We start from the raw sequence: 21,670 nt of genomic DNA on the forward strand, positions 1-21,670 counted from the left end.
CGTAATTATTGTATTGCATGAAAGAAAATCTGCAATATTTCACTACTGTCCAATTGCATTCCTCAAACAAATTTACTTTTTCAGCATTCCTTCTCTTTGGGCCGAATGAAATAGCAGGTGCTAGTTTGAGACAAACTTGTAGGGTCGGATGCAGGATGAGCAGACTCAAGAAGAATGCCATTGCAGTCAGCTTTGTGATGATATTAAATTCACTATCTTCCTGAAGTTGTCCCACATCTTTTGCTATAATGCTTTCTGCACTCTCAGATTGCCATCCAGGCAAGTCACACTAGCAATTTTGCATTCAAAGCAGTTTTCCATTCATGTAGAACTGACCTATAATCCAATCAATGTTTTTAAAAAAAAAATAAAGCAGAAAGCTCTTGCATTTATATAGCATCTTCATGTTTTAAGGGACACCCGAGGCACTTAACAGTTAATGCATTACTTTTGAAATGTAGTTTATGTTGCTGCATAGGCAAACAAAGCAACGTTGACTGATAAAACTTGCAATTATATAGCACCTTTAACAGGAAAAACATCCCTAGGTGTTTCAACAGAGGCATATGGGGAGGGTTGTCATGCCGAAGGTTAAAGATGGGAAAGGAAAAGGCCAAGGAGGTTGAGAATTTTAAATGATGCGGGAGACCAGCAATGACCGTGTGATAGGCAAGTAGGACTTGTTTGATGTGAAATGGGCTGTAGAAATGTGGATAAACTGAACTTCAAAGGATGGAGGATTGTAATCCAGCCAGGAGTGCAATGGTATAGTCAAGACTTTAGATGACAATGAATTAGACAACGGTTTCAGCAGCAGATAGGCTGAGATAAAGGCAGAGGCTGGTGATGTTACAGAAGTAGAAGCAGGTGGTCTCTTTGAGGGAAAGGATATAGGGTCAGAAGCTCAGCTCTGGGTTGAATAGACATCTATATTGTGAACAGTCTGAATCAGCCAGAGATAGTGGTTGAAGTCAGTAATGGGGGCCAACCCATAATGACTTTCATCTTCCTATTGTTTAGCTAGATGACATTTTTCATCCAAGACTGGATGTCAGACAAGCAGTCTGATAGCATAGAGTCTGTGGATCGGCCAAGTGTGTGGTGGAGTGGTAGAGCTGGGTATCATCAATACAGATGTTAAAACTGACCCCCATATCTGTGGCTGATGTCACCAGGGGCAGCATGGGAGGAAGCCAAGGATGGATCCTCTGCAGACTCTTAAGATGACAGTGCAAGGTGGAAAGAGACACCCTGCAAGTGGGGCATGGGTTTTAGATGATGAAATAAAGGTACGTATTGGATAGATTAAAGATCTAAGCCCATGAACCATGTAATATACAGTCCCTAACACTTAATCTTCCCAAGTTTAAATCAGGCAAATCGTGCAAACCACTTGCCATTACCATTATTGTCAATTACAACAGGTTGTGTGTTTCTGCTATTTCAGACAGAAACAGGCGTCCAGTGACTTGTTCACTCCTCGTTAGGGGATAATTACCTTTTATATGTAATCCCATCTAAGTGTCAACGATTGTAGTCAGGACCGTTGTAACATTCTCTTGAAACACTGGTCAGTGAATTGGGAGTTACCCAATAAATAAGAGACCAGCACTTCCACAAATCTATTTCTGGCCATGGTATCAGTTCAGTAATTTGAGTGAATATAACTCAGTAATGTACTATCAAATTTATCTGATTCATACATTGCGTGTCATTAAATTGTTCCGAACAACATTTCAACACTAATCAAAAACCTCTCTTTCTAATCCACAATGACTTTAAAAAGTGCAAGTTTGTAGGATTCCAGTAAGATTCTTACAAACTGCCCAATGTGCATATTGGGCAAGATCGCAGTCCCTGCTGCAGAGACCAGTCACTAACTTATCCAAACCTAAACTTCCAAGTGATCAGCAAGTAGTCGATAAAGGAAAAAAAGCATACCTCCGCCATACACAGTTCTAGTCTCCTTTACTGTCTGAGCAAGTACACAAAGGGCATCATGCAACGATCGTTCGGCCTCATCTAGAATCTGCTGAGTAGCTCCTCGAAGGACAATGGTACATGCCTCACCTTTAAGACAAACGGAAAGATACAGTAAGTCATCCAAGTTAATATTTTAGAATTACTATGCACCATATATTTTAACAACTTTATCAAGAATCCTGAAAGAAACAGGTCACATTTATTCTAGGTAATTACTTACCTAGTGCCACTCCAGAGAAGCGAAGTAGCTTATCCTCACCAATCATGATCTCTTCAATAACTTTACAGTGTCCCAGCTTAACCAATTCAGGATGGTCAAAGGTGGAAGTAATTTCACCACCTGAAATTAGTCACAGTAAGTTCACTAAACTTTTATTAGATTGATATACATCAAATGCCTAAACACATTTTACCCTCGCAACATCGTTAAGTTGTTCATATTTTAACTTGAAGTCAAATAATTTTGAAGTGTAATATGATACAATAGGGATTTTCAAACAAATTTTCTTCACTCTTCCTAAAAATGTGATGTATAAATTCAATATTTAGCACTCTGTAAATGCTTACTCATAATAGAAGACTACTGAGCATTAAAAATTATGCAAAATGCAGTCAATTTTATCACGGCACATTTTAACAATCTGTAAAACTCATTTTTCCCTTAAGGTTGAACTATTCTCCTACCGGTAAAATGATCGGGGACAGCAGGTTCAAAAATGTACTCAAACTTCTCAGTGACCAGCGACTTTATGCATCACAGAAAACAAGACATCAGTATGTCCCTATCCCTCAGTTTTCATTGCTCATGTCTTATGGCATTGGGGCCAGTTCAGAGGCAAGGAGGACCTGTTCAGGGTGGATGGGTTGCACCTCAACAGAACTGGGATCAATGTTCTCGTGGAAACATTAACTAGTGCTGTGGGGGAGGGATTAAACTAATTTGGTAGGGGGTGGGCACCAGGATGAAACATCAGAGAGGAGATACAAGGTGCACAGAGGACCAGGAGAAATAAATAGCACTAGCGTAAAGGATAGTTCAGAAATAGGAGAGATCAGAACAGGGGAAAATGCGAGGTAAATAAGGTTGTGAACAGCAGGCACAAGTCGCTACATGGGACTATGATATAGTAGCAATAACAAAGACCTGGCTCAAAGGGGAAGATTGGGAACTTAATATTCCTACTACAAGGTATTCATGAAAGATAGGGAAGGTAAAAAAGGAGGGAGTTGGGGTGGCTGAATTGATCAAATAAACTATTATACCACTGGAGAGTGATGATGTAGTTGAGGTGTCAAAGACAGAATCTATTTGGTTATAATTAAGGAATAGAGGAGCTAGTACGCTACTGGGTGCATACTATAAGCCACCAAATAGTGGGTAAGTGATAGAGCGCAACTTTGCAGACAAATTACAGAAAGATACAAGAACTATAGAGTAGTGGTAATAGGGGGCTTCAATTATCCTAATATAGACTAGGATAGTAACAGTTTAAAGGGCAAAGAGGGGGAGGAATTCCTGAAAAGAGAACTTTCTTGATCCATGTGTTTCCAGCCCAACAAAGAAAAAAAGCTGTGCTGGATCTAGTTCTGGGGAATGAAGTGGGGAAAGTAGAGTATGTTTCAGTGGAAGAGCATTTGGGGAACAGTTATCATATCAGGTTTAGAATAGTTATGGAAAAGGACAAGAACCAACCAAGCATAAAAGGGATCTGGCTTAGGTGGATTGGAATCGAAAATTGGTAGGCAAAACAGTAATTGAACAATGGGAGGCCTTCAAAGAAGTGGTGGTTTGAGTACAGAACATACACATTCCCACGAAAGGGACAAGAAGGGCATTCAAAGCTAGAGCTCACTGGATGACTAAAGATTATAGAGATTAAAATGAGATATAAAAATGAGGTTTATGACAAATGTACATTTCATAATACTGTAGGGAAACAAGCTGAATACAGAAAAGTACAGAGAAGATCTAAACAAGGGAATAAGAGGGGTAAAGTGAGCGTATGAGAACAGATTAGCGGCTAAGTGGATTTCTTTCTTTCTTGCCAACATAAAAGGGAATCTAAAAGTCTTTTATAAACATAAACATAAATATTAAACGGGTAGTCAAAAGGAAGCATGGGACCAATTAGGGACCAAAAGGAGATATTCTTGTGGAGGCAGAAGGCATGGCTGAGGTACTAAATTAGTACTTTGCATCTGTCTTCACCAGAAGAAGGTGCTACCAATATAACAGTAAAGGAGGAGGTAGTAGCAATATTGGATAGAACAAATAAAGAGGTACTTAAAATGCTGGCAGTCCTCAAAAGTAGAAAAGTCAAAGAGTCCAGGATGGGATGCATCCTCGGTTATTGAGGGAAGTAAGGGTGGAAATTGAGGGAGGCAAGGGTGGAAATTGCAGAGATTTTGGCCACAATCTTCCAATCCTTCTTAGATATGAGAGTGGTGTCAAGAGGACTGGAGGATTCTGTTTAAAGGGGAGGGATAAACCCAGCCAGTCAGCCCGTCAATGGTGAGAAAACTTTTGAGACAATAATCCCAGACAAAATTAATTGGCATTTGGAAAACTAATAAAGGAAAGACAGCACGGATTTGCTAACGGCAAATTATGTTTGATGAAGTAACGGAGAGGGTAGTGTGGTTGATGTTGTGTATATGGACTTTCAAAAGGTATTTGACAAAGTACCACATAATAGAATTGTTAGCAAAATTAAAGACCATGGGATTAAAGGGACTGTGGCAGCATGGATACAAAATTGGCTAAGGAACAGAATTCAGAGAATAACAGTGAACTTTTGTTTTTCAGACTGGAGGGAAGTATTAGGACCACTGTTCTTTTTGATATATATTAATGACCTGGACGTGGGTATACAGGGCACAATTTCAAAGTTTGCTGATGACACCAAACACAAAAGTAGTAAACAATGAGGATAGTAACATCTTCAGAAGAACTAAATAGTACAATTTTAAAGGGGGTGCAGGAACAGAGCGACAGAGTGTATGTACACAAATCTTTGAAGGTAGCAGGACAAGTTGAAAAGGCAGTTTAAAAAAAAAGCATATGAGATCCCATGCTTTATAACAGAGGCATTCAGTACAAAAGCAAGGGAGATCTGAAAAACCTTTAAATAAAAAACTGGTTTGGCCTCAGCTGGAGTACTGTGTTCAATTCTGGGCGCCACACTTTAGGAAAGATATCAAGGTCTTAGAGAGGGTGCAGAAGAGATTTACTGGAATGGTACCAGGGATGAAGGACTTTAGTTACGTGGAGACTGGAGAAGCTGGGGTTGTTCGCCTTAGAGCAGAGTAGGTTAAGAGGAGATCTGATAGAGTAAATAGGAGAACCTGTTTCCAGCGGCAATAGGGTCAAATTTAAGGCGATTAGCAAAAGAATCACGTGACATGAGAAAACATATTTTTACACAGCATGTTGTTGTGATCTGGAATCTACTGCCTGAAAGCATGATGGAAGCAGATTCAATAGTAACTTTCAAAAGGGAATTGGATATTTACTTGAAGGGAAACAACATTACAGGGCTATGGGGAAAAAGCAGGGGAGTGGGACTAATTAGGTAGGAATGACCTCCTTCTGTGCTGTATCATTCTATGATTCTATAGAAACAGATCTAATATATAGGCTGCAAGATTCTTATGCATTTGACAGAATTCATCGCATAGCATGAAGCACCATAAGATATAAATTGCCACATAAACTGTGCTGTTTTTAAAACAGAACTGAGACTTTGAAAATTAAAAAAGACAGTTGCAAATGAAGAGGAGGCCAGGAGAATAAAATGTGTGAACAAAAGTACATTAAATGGAGAGATTAAATAAAAATGAGCTGGTGTACATAAAGCAAGTACCAATCTTTTGAAACAAATGGTTCTGATGCTGGCTACACGGTCTCCCCCCCCCCCCCCACTCCCATTCCCCGCCCTTGTGAATCACTTCTTTGCCTTACCAGTTACAAGTGCAAGTCGTTCAATTCCAGAAAAGTCAGCATGCTCAATAGCCATTACACCTGCAGTACCAAATAACTGTTCAGGGTAATTATAAATGAGCTGTCTGAAATATAAAAATGGAAGTGTATTCATATATAGATGTTTTCAATGCAACACTTGTGAAAAAAAAATCAGCTCATGTTTGTATGAAAGGTTTTGCAAATCACAATGCTCTAAAATAAAAATGGCATGACTACCTATTGATGAAACAATTAATCCCATGTTTCAGGATTTGATCCACCTTTTCTTTCATTTTTTCCTTTTCAGCCAGTTCAATCTCTGCAACTTTTGCTGTAGAATCTACTCGCACACGAGAACCAAATATCTGTCAAAAGATGTAATATGATCAAAGATAATTCTGGAATACTAAATACTGGGTGTTATCTACTGGAGACATGCAATTTCAGAAGACTGCAGGAACTGAACCCTCCAAACAGTTCTCACGCACCTTAATTTTGTCTGTATCCATACTAGTGTTTGCAATCAGAATGTTTGCATTTTCAATTCTTTTTGGTTGGTTCACTCCAATTTTCTTATCCAAAAGAAAGCCTGCAAACAATTTTACATGCTTTTAAAAAGATTCAAGTAGTCTTGAAGAGGTCAGTACTTTTCTTATTCTTAGACCTAGCTAGCTCTTCTCTCTATATAGACATCACCAGCATTTCAAGTGTTCTATGAACTACTCACATTTATACTCTAGCCCTGCAAAATTTGCAGCCAGGTAACAGAAATTTATTCTATCAATTATTGGTCAGCAGAATGAAAAAAAGTGATTTGGCTCATGTCAAAATTTTGACAGGCTGAAATCAGCCAATTTTAATTTTGTAGATTTGAAAATGAAGGCAAGGAGAATCAATCAAACTACTATAATTTCCCTTATTTGTGTAACATAGGAATAGCACACACCAGCAATTGATCTTATGGCTTGGATTTAAAACTCAAATATAGAGTGGCTTTGTGCCATAATCTATGGGATTTCTAACTATGAAAATTGGACAGTCTGGGAGAGAAAGTAGGGAGAAAGATGGAAAATACTGAAAATCTGCAAGATTTTACAAACTGTGACTGAGAGTGAATACTTTCAAAGTGAACAGCATGCAGATTACACACAGAAAGCCATTTTAAACGACACACTGGTATCACGATTTCAAGTTTTACTTATATCTAAGAACATAAGAAATAGGAGCAGGAGTAGGCCATATGGCCCTTCGAGCCTGCTCCGCCATTTAATACAATCATGGACTCAGGTCCACTTCCCTGCTCGTTCCCCATAACCCCTTATCGGTTAAGAAACTGTCTTATCTCTGTCTTAAATTTATTCAATGAATTTTTCTAGATTTAGAAAGAACCCAAATTCTATCTACCAGAGATTTATCTAGATCGCAACATTTTTTCATGAATTTTGAAATACATTACCTTCATCCAGATAGGAATCAATTAAGCTCCCTCCAAGTTTCTTGATCACATGAATAGCTTCAAGGTTGCCAGAACCTTTCAGCCTGACCACAGCTTCCACTGCCAGACTAGAAAAGTGACTTTTGTGATGAGTCAGCAGCTTGGAAGAGAGTGTAGTCCTGGCAATGTTCATCAGGTCTTCATAGAATTTTGCATCATCATCCCTGACAATAAAAAGAGGGAGCCAGAGGGATATTAAGATTTTTTATAATTGTACAAGTACACTAATTTGTACTTTGTTATTTACATCTCAAAACTAATTTCAATTCTTGTAACTACATAATTATACAAGTTATCAATGTAAAAGGCCCTAATCATTATGATCAAGTGACTCAATGGGTAAACTGTAACCTTTTCAGTATTAAATGGTCGATAATCCAAGAGCTCTGAAAATCAGATACATGTCATTACTGATTTTGTCTTCAAAAAAACAACAGAATAATGATTGTCCAATTGCAAGTTAGAATCTTACAGTCTCTCCATATGTCAAAATGAACAAACATGCATTTATATACCACCTTTCACATCAGGACATTCCAAAATGCTTCACAGTCAATGAAGCAGTTTTGAAGCGTAGTTAAGTGTTATGTAGGCAAACACAGCCAACAAATTTGCACACAGCAAGGTCCCACAATCAGATAATTCATCAAATAATCTGTTTTGGTGGTGCTAGTTGAGGGACAAATGTTGGTCAGGTCAAGATACCGGAAGAACTCCCCTGCACTTTTCTGAATACTGCAATAACATCTTTTACATGCAATTGAACCAGCTTTGGTGTAACAGTTCATCTGAAAGATGGTATCTTTGGCAATGCAAGGGCACTAACAATACTGCACTGAAGTGTTTGCCTTAACTATAAGCTCAAGTGCCCAGAGTGGGGCTTGAAATTATGGCCTTGTGATTCAGAAGCAAGGGCTACAACTGAACCAAGCGAATACTAAATAAAAAACATTAACATTTCACACAAATAGTGACCACAGTCTATCTAGTTGATCCTTCCATAGAAACCTAGCCATTCATCATAACACCCAATTTTCTGATGAATTATTTCAAATTTTGTTTTCACTAACCTACCCGGAAGTCCGTTCCAGGTTTTAACAACTCTTGAGTAACTGCTTCTGACCACACCTGAATGTACACATGTCCCCATGTCTTGCAGTTGTGATAACGAGAATAACATTTTCTACTCCACTTGGTATCTTATAGTAGTTCCGTCTCATTCATCTCCTTTCATGGCTGAAGAGTTCAAGTTTTTTAAAACCTTTCCTCATGATCCAGGTCTTGGATGTTTTCCTTGAGCTTCACTCACCAGAACTGATTGCCGTGTTCAAAACACGGCCAAAACACTACAGGTTTAGCACAATGCCCTAATTTGGCCAAAAAAAAATCAGCACTCCATTTGCTTTGTTTAGTCTGAACATGCCAAGTGATCTCTTTCAGCAGCTTATTTAACACCTTTCATCATGACTTTCATTTTTCCTCCCAATACCGTGCAGTTTTTTGTATTGAATTTAATTTAAAATAGTTCATCCACTTGCAAATTCTGTCCAGGTCATTAGTGCTTTGGCTAATTCATAAGCTTCAACAGTTCCCCAGCAATTTTGTGCACATTAACGAGAGAGACACCCCAGCACACATTGCTGCAGAATTCCAATCAGTGCATTTCCTAGCCTTACATCATCCTTAAACAACTTCTTCTCTTTCAGCCAATTCCTCATATGGCTTCAAGTTTTGCTTATGATACCTCCTATTTCAAGCTTCTGTATCAGCCTTTAATGTGCAACTATATCAAGGGCCTTCTAGAAGTCTAGTTAAACTACATCATAGGGCTTTGTAAAATTTGTTCTGGATGTCACCATCTTAAAGTCAAGGACGGTCCTAGAGGACATTCCCCATTTAAAATAAATAACAATAAATACACTAAGTTATATAGGTCATCCTTAACTTGGTTCCCAGTGATCATTTCCATTATTTTCTGGTTGAGGCAAGATTCATGTGTCTGCAGTTACCGAAGTTTGTTTTATTGCCTATTCTTGAAAATGACGACTTGTTTCAAATACAGTGGGACTTCCTGGTGATCACTCAACTTTTTCATGATAATGCGCAGCAGTTTATAGATGTTCTTAAAAAGGTATATAATTTGTTTCCAATGTTTTCTGCAGCACTATCATCTGCCTACATTTGAATAGTTTAAACTCTTTGTTAATTCCCTTCAAGTTGACCCTTTTAAAAAGTTATATATTTTTTTAGATTTGACATTATCTAAGCTTACCATGTTCATGTCTGTCATTGCCCAAGATGCCATTGGTTCCATTCCCAGTATGGTAAATGGAATATAAAAAAGGCTAGTAGATAATACAAAAGGGTTTTTATACAAACATATAAAAGATAAAAGAATAGTTAAAGACATCGGACCACTCATGGTTGAAGGAGGAGTCTAATTGTGGAGGATGTAGATGATATCGAATAAAATTTGACATCAGTTTTTGTAAGTGTTATAGAGGATGTGGAAAAATTGTTGAGAAAACTAGAAAAGGAATTGGTTGAAAAAAAAGCAAGGTGGGTCAGCATCAGCTGCTGAAAAAAGTCAAAAAGGAGATAACTGAGGCTCTGGCACAATTTCAATCCTCCTTAAATTTACAAATTCAGGCATAGTTATGGAGAGTAGCCAATGTAACAACTTTGTTCAAGAGGGAGAAAATGGGTAACTACAGACAGTTAATATATCGGAGTAACTGTTTGTACTAACCACTTCTGCGCATGCATCCTCTCGACCCCGCCCCCCACCCGCGAATGAAATTTGTACTAACAATTTACTGCGTATGTGTCCCGCCCAACACCCGAAACCAGAAGTGGGTCCCCGAACATGTTCATTCCCAAGCCGTCAACCGAGACCCCCCTCCCAAAAGCCTCCCGCTGCACCACAAGCCTCCGACCGGGCCTCAAGCCACCCGCTGGGCCGCAAGCTGCCCTGGGGGGGTGGGGGGAGAGGAGAGGAGGGGCAAGAGAGAGAGTGCCTTGCAGGGGGGGACGAAAGAGAGGGCCTTGGGGATGGGTGGGTGGGGAATGAGACACAAGGGGGCGGGGGGGGGGGGATCGGAGGGGAGAGAGGGAACTCAGGGAAGACGGATCACGTTCTTCCAACCCTCTTTACACCTACACCCGATTTCTCGGAAAGCTCAGTGCGTGTGATACAAGGGACATCATTGGAGTAGATGAAATCCAGAAGTCACGACACTGTCACTATTTACTTCATACCCAATAAATTGGCTAACAATCCGCACACGATACACACACCCCCCCCCACCCCGGTCATAGATGGGGTAAGGTCATGCACTTGGGTAAGGGGCTGTGGTTCGTGGAGGCAGCACTTGCGCCGGGGTAAGGGCCTTTGGGGGGGGGAGGGGGGGAGGGGAGGAAGTGAGGGATGCAGTTGCGCTGGGGTAAGGGACTTTGGCTGGGGGATGTGTCCTCTCTAACTTCTGAAATAAAAATAAAAATGGATCATGTAGTTAGGCTGAGCGGTTCCATTTATACATTCCAGAGAAACTTCAGGGTGTGGCCTATCCTCCAAGAGGACCAATCAGCAATAGGTCTTGTGATAATGGAGAGCCAATCAGAGAAACGGCTGCCATTCAGTTAGTACAAATAGTTACATCCTTAATATATCAGTTATGGGCAAACAGCTAAAATTTATAATTCAAGATAAAATTAGTGAGCATTTGGAAATACATGTATCAAAAATTGTGGACAACGAGCATGGATTTGTTAAAAGGCAAGTAGTATTCGAGAAACTTTTCAACTGACCAACTGGATAAAGGTAATACAGCAGATGTCGTGTATGTGAATTTTAATTGTTAATATATAGATGATTCGGACTTGGGCATAGATATTATTGGAAATATGTAAATGGAAATTCATACTAATACATGCGATTTCAACAAACCTAATATATACTGGGGGTGCCCAAACGGTTGAATATCCAGTAAATGTAGCGCATGACTGCTTTTTGACTTACTGTGTTAGGGATGTTGCATCTCAACTTGGGAACGGTAAATGGCTCATTATGCAATTTTACAGCACAGAAAAAGGAAACTTAGTAGGTTTTTTTAAAAAAGTATGAGGAGTTTTGAATAAGGAAAGACAATTTTCTCTGGTTGTGGAGTCAGTGACAAGGGGTCATTAAAGATGTACTAGAAGAGGAGAGAAATTAGAGGACATTTATTCATGCAGAGGATTGTTGAAACAGGGAATGCATTGCCAGTAAGCTGTTGCAGAAAGGACTATCGCAATTCTTAAGGAAAAATTGGATAATTATTTAATAGCATAGAAATAAGAGCAGAAGTATGGCATACGGCCCCTCGAGCCTGCTCCTCCATCAGCAAGATCATGGCTGATCTTCGACCTCAACTCCACTTTCCTGACCGATCCCCATATCCCTTGATTCCCTCAAGAGTCCAAAGATCTATCGATCTCAGCCTTAAATATACTCAAGAACTCAGCATTCACTGCCCTTTAGAGTAGAGAATTCCAAAGATTCATAACCCACTGAGTGAAGAAATTTCTCATCTCAGTTCTAAATGGCCGACCCCTTATCCTCCAGTTCTAGTCTGCAGCTAAGGGAACCAGCCTTTCAACATCTACTGTGTCAAGCCCCATCAGAATCTTGTATGTTTCAATGAGATCATAAATAAGAACATAAGAAATAGTAGGCCATACGGCCCCTCGAGCCTGCTCCGCCATTTAATACGATCATGGCTGATCCGATCGTGGACTCAGGTCCACTTCCCTGCCCGCTCCCCATAACCCCTTATTCCCTTATCGTTTAAGAAACTGTCTATTTCTGGTCTTAAATTTATTCAATGTCCCAGCTTCCACAGCTCCCGGAGGCAGCCAATTCCACAGATCCACAATCCTAAGAAATTTCTCCTCATCATCTCTCATTCTTCTAAACTCAAGAGAGTGTAGGCCCATTCTACTCAATCTCTCCGCATAGGAATTTGAATCAGAGGAAGATACAGCACTAAGGGGAAAGAGAATTCGTTTTGGATTGATCGAGCAAACATGCAGCACAGACACGATGGACTGAATGAACTCTTTCTATGTCGTAAGACTGCATCATGAGTAATTTACCATTACCAAGTTGAGATGCAACATCCCTAACACAGTAAATCAAAAAGCAGTCATGCAGTACATTTACTAGATATTCAACAGTTTGGGCATGCCCAGCATATATTTGGCTTGTTGAAGATGCATCCATTAATATGAATTTCTATTTACATCAGTCTTACTTACCTTTTCATTGAGTAACTGCTTTTTGTGTTCACTTGGTGGTCTACAGCAAACTCCTAGATTCACTGTTGCTCCTTTTGCACAACATACTTCCCATCAGATTGGCTCATTGAGAAGCTTATCCTGTACCAATAGGTATACTTTATTTAACCCCTACCTCCCTCCACTTGAACACACAGTCCTTTTCTGTTTATTCCGGCCATACAGAACAGTCTTAAATTCTTGTATTTTGTACGCAAATATCAATGTCTCTATTGAGATTTCTATGCCATAGTGCCCAACTACTAAAATAACCACAAGTTTAGCCATCGTTGCAAATGCTTGTGAACTAGCTGAAAACACTAAATTGAAGTTTATCTAATGCCAGTGGCGTGTTCAATTTGAGTTGGTGTAGCCAAAGTACTATTCAATTAGAATAGAACAGAAGGGCAAAGAATGAGACATTCCCGTAAAAATGCAATCAAAGAGTCTGCTGCTGTCTTCCCTATATAATTGGAGAACCAGGAGAGATTAACTTGTATCGAACAGCGCCACAGGCTATGAATGTGTGTTAGTTATGGGCTGTTGGTTTGAAAATTTGAACTACCTAGGATCTCTCCTAGTATCAGCATTCCCAATCTGTAATAAAGTATATATAATGAATTAAAAACTGAAAACTTTAAAGGTGGTCTGACATTATTTAATTTTACAGCAAGCATTTTTGAAATAGCTTACCAAGTCCAAAATAATTGTCAGACTAAGTATTCATCAATGGATTTCCAAAATCTTAAAACTGGGAAAATTGTCCAAAAGGAACAAAATCATGTGATTTGCTCAGAAAGATCCCTTCACTTGTCATACTTTAAGTCTTCTTTTATCAAAAAAAGTACAAAATGATCTCACCCATGATCCACTGCAGCTTTTTTCAAAGCATCTCTTGCTGCCTGGGTTGCTTTCCTCCAGCCTGCAATAATTGTCTGAGGATGAAGCTTTTTAGCAATAAGTAATTCTGCTTCCTGAGAAGAAAAATAAGGTCTGTATAATCAACAATAGTTAAGAGAAAGAAAAACCATAATTTAGTGCCAAATGTTATTGCCAGCTAACCAAGTATATTAGAGCAACATTTCCAGTGGAATAGCTGATTGGTTTATTTATTTGGAAACAGAAAATTCCTCGGTAATACAGGATAGTCATTAATTCAAGACTTAAGATGACAGGCTACAATATAAATTAGCATAACATCTGAAAGCAATTTAAGCAAAACTCAAACATTCCATTGCAATAAGAATGCTGATACGCATGATTTTTTTCAAAAAGCAACCAAAATGTGATGAGAACATGTGCTCAAAGGATATTGAAATGGAGTACGTTTGTTACATTAATTATTTCTGATGTACCAAAACAGATTATTGCACTGATGCATTAAGCCATTGCGTCAGAACAGTGTGCCAAGACACAAAGTGAAATACCACAGGAAAATAACCAAAGATTTCTGGCTAAGCAACTCTTGCGCATCCCCTAATGGCAGATACAGATACAAAGTAGCATTTGTTAAAGCCAAGATGGAGTTATTTACTGTCGCCATTAAGAATCATTTTAACATGAAAATTCACTTCAAGGATACATCATTGAAAGTTATTTATTACTCCATGTGCAGTGCCACTTCCATTGGATTATTTGACATTCAATCAGTAAATGCCTCATTTTTTATGCTTGCTCCATTGAAATTGAATAGTGCTTCAGCTACATCAAACTCAAGTTCAACATACCACTAACTTCAAATTCGCATATTCAACTCATGCACACACCATCATTCGTATTGTAACCCAGTGTTACCAGCATTGTAAGCACGCCCCAAACTGCTTCATAGACAAATTAGAGTGTCCACATAGCTAGTTCCCCAAAACAACTATGGTTAATCGGTCAATGGTTGAGTTGGTTTTGGGATGAATGTCGGCTAGGACACCAGAACTCTCTGCTCTTCTTCAAAAAATTGTCACACAATCTTACAACCACCTAAACTGGCAATAGGGCATCAGCTTAATGTCTCATCAGGAAAAATGGCACCTCCAACAGTGCTGCACTCCTTCCATATTGTATTTAAGTATCACCCTAGATCATATATGCTTAAATCAGATTGGTGCTTGAAAGCAGGCTCACAAATGAGAGCACTGCCAACTCTGACCAGGTCAGAGTTAGGCCCAAGTTTCGGGTGGAGTTGCTCCTATTTTTTGGGGGCAACTAGTTTAGTTTGGAGTATCTTAGAAATCGCAATTCTCGGCATTTAGTTTGCTCCAGTTCTAGTGAGTTAGTTTAGTTTAGTTTAGTTTTAATTCAGTTTTTTTTCCAAAAGGGGGCGTTACCAGCCACTTACGCCTGTTTTGCAAGTTTAGGCACAAAAAGTTACTCTAAACTAACTTAGAACGAAGTGTTGACTTTTGTATGCTCAGAAAAATCTTGCGTACACTTTGGAATTAGGCGCAGGTAAGCCAGAGATAGAAGGGGGAAGGGAAGTTAGGGGATTTTCCAAAGCATTAAACACTTCACTTTTAAAAATAAAGAATCATCATGAATAATAAATGATAAATAAATCAATAATAAAAATTAAAAAATTCAATAAATCCATAAATAAAAAGCTCCTACCTCACCTACCCGTTCGGGAGCACCGGGAGCCTGGCCAGGGGCTGCGTGCTGCAGGCTGGAAATCGGCACTCTGCCTGCTCCAGGAGCCCATTCGGCCAGGGCTAGGGGCTGCGTGTTTCGGGCCCCTCTCACACAGCCAGCAGCACACGCACACAGAATCTGGGGGCCAGGAGCTACTGCGCACGCGCGCAGCTGCCAGCACTCTTTTTGGCCCAGGGCTGTAGCTCCGTCCCCCTGCTGTTGTGCTGCGTTGCACTGACTGCTGAACAGGCCTGCTGCACTCGGAGAATCGCAAGGTAAGTTTTTTATTCCACAAAATAGGCGGGCCTCTTGGAGGTATGCCATTCTAGCGGATATCGGAAACTTGAGCCCATTGTCACCACACTTCCAAGTCAAAACTACTTAATATATCAAGATCGTCAGAGAGCAGGAACTCCAAATTGCTTTTCTCCGAACCACCTCTTCAGACCTCCACCATCTCACCAATCACTCAAAATGCAAGAACATTTTGAACTTACAAGGCCACCTGTATTGCGACTGCCGCCACCTGACTGTCGAGTCCCCCACTCCCCCAACCCAAACTTCCAGTTCCCCCTTTGCCCTCAGCCTTTCCATTCTTTGCAATGTCTGAATCATCACACTCCTGTTTGTTTATCATGTCCATGAAGTCCATGTGCCCCTCAACCCCCTACCATCCCAGCTTCTCACCACCCAACCTTCTCACCCCTCATTAATTGTCAACATCAAACATGATCTATTTTGCCTCGGTATGGCCCCACCATTACATCTCATCCTAAACTCTGCCACGCTCTCCAACAACTACCCTATGTCAAATCTTCACCCATTTTCTCCAAAGTCTTGGAACATGCTATTGTTTTGCAACTATATTCTTATCTCTCACCACTTCTTATTTGAGACAGTCTAATCTGGCTTCCACCCTGTCCAAAAGAAACAAGACCACACTGATAATGACCCTGTGGGTGTGACTCCCCATCTCTCATGTTCCTCAACCTCTCTGCTGCTTTCAATATTCAACCACTCCATCTCTTGTCTGCAGTCCAACTATAGGGTACTGATCTCTCCTAGATCCACACACTTACCTAATTCTAACACAGGCACTACATTGCTGCCAATGATTTTGCCTCCTCTTCATTATTTACATCCCACCTCTTGGCAACATCATCTGGAAGCACAACTTCAGCTTCCGCACACAAATTTACGATACCCAGAATGACCTTGCAGTCTCCTACATTGGTCCAAAGGTTGTTTTTCCAGGATAAGCCAAAATTTCCTCCAGCAGACTGGCAATACCTCCATGCCTCTAGCCTCAAATGCATCAACCTCTGGCTGCCAGCTCAACCCAAGTCAGGAAATGCAGGAACCGTGGCATCCTGCTTAACCCCAAACTTAATCTTCTCCCCCACATCTGCTCAGTTACCAAATACACTTTTTACCATCTTCCTGTATGTAAAGAGCACTACATAATTGGAAGTTATTTTCCATCTTCATTTCAAAACATTTAAGGCATTTTCAGTGCCATTTGGAAAATACTGCAATGCATTTGCAACATAATGAGCAAAATGCAGATGCACTGATAGCTACTCATTTTTTTCCATATTTAATTATAGCATCTAATACATATCAGTAAATAATATATCGTATTTATAATACACCAAAGATACTTTACTTATCATCTTCCACTCTGGAGCTAATCACTAAGTTAACAAGTAGGCAACCTCAACCCAATGAATGGTTGCCAATATGCAAAAATGGTAAGATTGCAAAAGGATTATTTTTTCTTTGGCAACTTTTTGCAACTGCACAAACTGAAAGCATGGCACTTACTCTCAAGAGCTCAGCTGCTAACACTGTCACAGATGTCGTTCCATCCCCAACTTCTTCATCCTGTACCTTGGACAGCTCTGTTAGTAAGAGAACAGTCAATCAGCAAACTACTTTCATTTTTTTTTTTTAAAAACTCTCCAGACAGCATTGTTACTTACCCAGCCAAGATAATAGCTGCTTTTCCTTTCCCTTCTCCCTCTTGCCCACCACACCCAGCTTCCCCGCCCCCCCCCCAAAATTATCAGTCTGCCAAGCGCCCACACAAAAAGATCCGAACAGAAATAATTTGAGAGTTAACTTTCATTTACCAATGCAAATCATCCAAAATGTAGCGCAAACAGTAATTTGGATATAGTATGCCAGTGTAGCCTCCACAAATGTAAGCATATCTTATTTGGCTGCCACTATGGGGCTAACTGCCAAGGGATGCTTGATTATCTGTCATAACTTCGGGAGAACTCCCTGCAGAAACTCAACCCCCAAGTTTGAAGTGTTTATATACATTAGAAAGCTACAGCATAAAGCCTAGGCTGAGGAAACCTTGAAATCAGCCTAATTTTCATCTCTGCCCAGAGAAACATTAAATCCAAGGCCAACAGAACTATAACTAATAGATACTTAAAAGGCCCTTCTCTATTCTAATTCTGTCTCTACCAATGTAATTTCAAGGTGTGTTTAAATTGTGTGTACAAAATCTGCAACCGTATTAACTTACCAACCAAAATTCTCGCAGCTGGGTTATCAACGCCAATAGATTTAAGGATGGTTGCTCCATCGTTGGTCACTGTCACAGAGCAATCTCTTCCCCCACTCAACAGTATCTTGTCCTAGAACAAAGATAATATATAATTTATTTTTGAGTGCTGTACCCAGTTTTAGAATAGGTAATACTTTGATCATTCAACCGCCACAGAATTTCTTTTCCTGTAAATCTCCAATACTAAAAGTTCAACGGCAGGACAAGTAACAATAAAAATACCTAATCTGCAGTAGTCTATAAACTTATCAAAAAGTTTGCACAGAACTCAATTTACATTAAACTATGTAAAACTTGAGAGTCTAAATTTTGCTACTTACCATGCCTTTTGGTCCCAAAGTACTTTTAACCAAATCTCCAACTGCAATGGCACCGACAAAAGAAGACTGAAACAAACCATATACATCATGTTGAAAGTGTTTTGTCTGGTGCAAAACTATAATTACATCATTTATTTACACTTTACCATACAACAGGAAAAATAGTTTCAGTCCCAATTACTTTCAATCAAGCTGCTAAAGAATGCATGTGGTTGACATTGGTTGTGATATGATGTAGTGGTCTAGCAGTGAGGAGGGAGGAAGGAAAAGAGTACCTAGTCCACAGTTTCAATGAAAGTCAGAAAACTTAGATTTCTTTCAAATGGGCTACTTTGTAGAATTTTTGTAATACGTAATGACGGAGTACTCTGAACCAAACAGAAATCTCCCTAGACTATCCTCCCCATTATTGACCTCTGAACATTAACTGCATCATAGGGAATTAAACTAGTTTCTAAGTTTATCTGTACAGTGATCAACCGTCTACAATAATCAGTTAACAGCAATCCAAACCTTCAATTAATCAGACATAAACTGCTGGTAAGATTATTGGTAAATAAACACAAGAATAACCTGATTCTAGCCCCTACTGGTAATTTTCAGCTGATCGTTTCATCCCCACCTCGCTAACATTTTGCTTCAAAACTTTTTCTAGACTATGTGCCCTGTTAGATGTTATTATCCCAATATGCTAAAACAAAAAACTCAAAGACTTAATTTTTTTTTTAACATTTTGGACCCCTCAAAGAACGACGAATTAACCTTAAAGTATTACTTGGATTGCTTACCAGGCGGGCTGTCTCAGCTTTTTCTTCATCGGCACCGGCTTTGAAGATGTTTACGGGGGCAAATGAAAGAGAAGCCTGTGCAGGGGGGAGGGGGAAGGAACAATAATAATCAAATTATTAACCTTCAAATTAACTTTTGATGAATGAGAAAGCTACTAGAGTAATTTCAAATGTAATAAATCATACCCACTATTTTTTATTTTATGCCATTCCAAGCTTAGTATAGAAAAGTTGAACCACCTATATTTGCTTGAATAATGCCAACCAAATGCGCACACATCAGATTTATGTGCGGCAATTTAAAGCCTTACAGCTCACTTAAGCTACAGTGCTCTATGGAATATGGCTCTGACCAGCTACTCTATACAGCAGGCAATTTCACTAACAGGTAGGATGGAAAATACAGCAGCATCAAACAGAAAAGCAATCTCTGCAATCGATTTCTGCCCTAGCTAAAATAGAAGAGAATTTCTCAGAGCTTATATGACCTTCGTTACATAGACAAAACATAAGCTTTAAAAGAGATTAAAATGATGCATGTTGCCAGTCATTTAAACCTGATCTCCATAATGTACCCCCACCAAACACACTTTCCCCTCTCCCTTCAGCATTTCAAAGGACTGCCCCTCTGTGACACCCGAGGTCACTCTTCCATCAATCCCAACAACTGCTATCCTTCTTCTGGCATCTTCTCACGCGAACATAGGAGATGCAACAACTGCCCATTTACCTCCTCCGATAACACGATCCAGGGTCCCAAACACTCCTTCCAGGTGAGATTGATTTACTTGTACTTCCACCAACTACATCTACATCAGGATGACCATATGTAGATTAGGTGATTGCTTTACTGAACATCCCTATTCTGTCTGCAAGCAAGACCCTGAGCTCCTGGTCATTTACCAATTAAATTCTGTGTCCGACTCCTATCCTGACCTCTTGGGCCCGTGGCATTCTACACTGTTCCAATGAAGCTCAAGGAACTCCACCTCATCTTTCTACTAGGCATTTGCAACCAATTAGTCTTAAGGCGAGTTTCCAACTCCACATTCTCTCCATCACATAAACCTGCCTACCTCGACCTCTATATCGCCCGAGTCCGCCCGTGCATCAACCCTCATTCCTGCTTTTGTTACCTCGATTATACCAATATTCTCCTGGCCAGCCTCCTGTGCTTCACCCTCCATAAACTTGAGTTCATCGAAAACTCTGCTGCCCCATATCCTAACACACGAAGTCCCGTTCACCCATCATCCTGTGCTTGCTGACCAACATTGGCTCTCAGTCCACTAACACCTTGTACTTTATATGTTCATCCGGTGTTCAAATCCCTCTATAGCCTCGCCCCTGCCTATCTCTGTATTTTTATATGTTTGGGCAGCACTATGTCTGCAGTACCTGTCAACTTATGCACTAAACTAGGGTAACTGCCTATCTCGGTAACCTCCTCCAGCCCTGCAACCCTCCAAGAACTCTGCTCCCTCAAATTCTAGCCTCCCGTGAATGGCAGCAATGCCTTCAGCCCCAATCTCTGGAATTCCCTCCCTAAACCTCTTCCCCTTCCTTTAAGACTCATCTTAAAACCGACATCTTTGACCAAGCGTTTGGGTCTGTGTCAATTTTCTTATCTGATTGCACTCCCGTGGAGTGGCTTGGGATTTTTTTTTTTTTAATTTAAATTATTCGTTCCTGGGATTTGGGAGTCGCTGGCAAGGCCAGCATTTATTGCCCACCCCTAACTGCCCTGGAGAAGGTGGCGGTGAGCTGCCTTCTTGAACCGCTGCAGTCCGTGTGGTGAAGGAGTTCCAGGATTTTGACCTGCCACGATGAAGGAACGGCGATATATTTCCGACTTTAATGACGCTATAAAAATGCAAGTTGTTGTTGCAGAGACTAGTCCCAATGTATTCAGATATTGCAGAATATGACTTTGTTTGGGGGGGGGGGGGGGGGGGGGAGAGAGACGGGCCGCACCTGCGCACTCACTCTCAGGAAAAGACTCCGCCCCCCTCCAAAGCACTAGAACTTTCGGTGAGGCCGGCTTTGTGCAGCTCCCGAGGCGGTATTAGTACAAGTTACTCCTCTCGTTCGGGGAAAGAAACGTCCAACCCGGCGGGTTTTCCACACAGCCTCCTTACCCAAGCCCCGGGCTGGAGGGGAAGGGGTGCGCGCACACCGCCATTTTAGTTCTCATTCATGCCTTCTCTCTGATATAAAAAAAATAACCGCCAGCGCGCGCTGCCCAATTCTCCCGGCATCGCCCGTAGATGACCTTCCCCCGCAGTCCCCCACTCCCCTCACCCGATCGCCCCCGGCGGGAGGGTGAGCGAGTCCGGCGGGGAGCGGGTTTCCAGGAAATCCCGGGGCCGTTCCGACCCGTTACCGCGCACCACGTGCTGGGCCGCGGTTCAGCTCGTTTCCCCCCACCCAGCCCAACTACAATAGGAACAACAACAAAAGACGCCGGCCGGTGACCCGCAGGCTGTCGAAAGGGCGCGGCCGTTGCCGGCCCGGCTCGAGCTCCGGTTACCATGATCAAACCAACGAGCAGCACCGTCCCTCAGCTTCTGCCCCCACGACCGGAAAGTGCGTCACTTATCCGGATGC

The 21,670-nt window shown here is 40.8% G+C and overlaps 1 protein-coding gene across 1 annotated transcript in view; it reads right to left on the bottom strand.

Annotated features, from left to right (window-relative positions):
* Window positions 1-21,670, bottom strand: part of cct2 (chaperonin containing TCP1, subunit 2 (beta)) — a 24,177-nt gene extending 2,507 nt beyond the window's left edge. The window contains exons 1-12 of the mRNA XM_070900218.1: window positions 21,594-21,670; window positions 19,064-19,138; window positions 18,276-18,341; window positions 17,914-18,025; window positions 17,199-17,275; window positions 13,614-13,726; window positions 7,401-7,603; window positions 6,433-6,533; window positions 6,182-6,309; window positions 5,945-6,048; window positions 2,204-2,323; window positions 1,942-2,070 (exon numbers count right to left, since the gene is read on the bottom strand). Of these exons, the coding sequence (XP_070756319.1) occupies window positions 1,942-2,070; window positions 2,204-2,323; window positions 5,945-6,048; window positions 6,182-6,309; window positions 6,433-6,533; window positions 7,401-7,603; window positions 13,614-13,726; window positions 17,199-17,275; window positions 17,914-18,025; window positions 18,276-18,341; window positions 19,064-19,138; window positions 21,594-21,596 (1,231 nt within the window). The 5' untranslated portion in view covers window positions 21,597-21,670. The remainder of the gene's footprint in view (window positions 1-1,941; window positions 2,071-2,203; window positions 2,324-5,944; window positions 6,049-6,181; window positions 6,310-6,432; window positions 6,534-7,400; window positions 7,604-13,613; window positions 13,727-17,198; window positions 17,276-17,913; window positions 18,026-18,275; window positions 18,342-19,063; window positions 19,139-21,593) is intronic.

This window comes from Pristiophorus japonicus, chromosome 15 (genome assembly GCF_044704955.1).
Source record: "Pristiophorus japonicus isolate sPriJap1 chromosome 15, sPriJap1.hap1, whole genome shotgun sequence".
NCBI classification, from domain to species: domain Eukaryota; kingdom Metazoa; phylum Chordata; class Chondrichthyes; family Pristiophoridae; genus Pristiophorus; species Pristiophorus japonicus.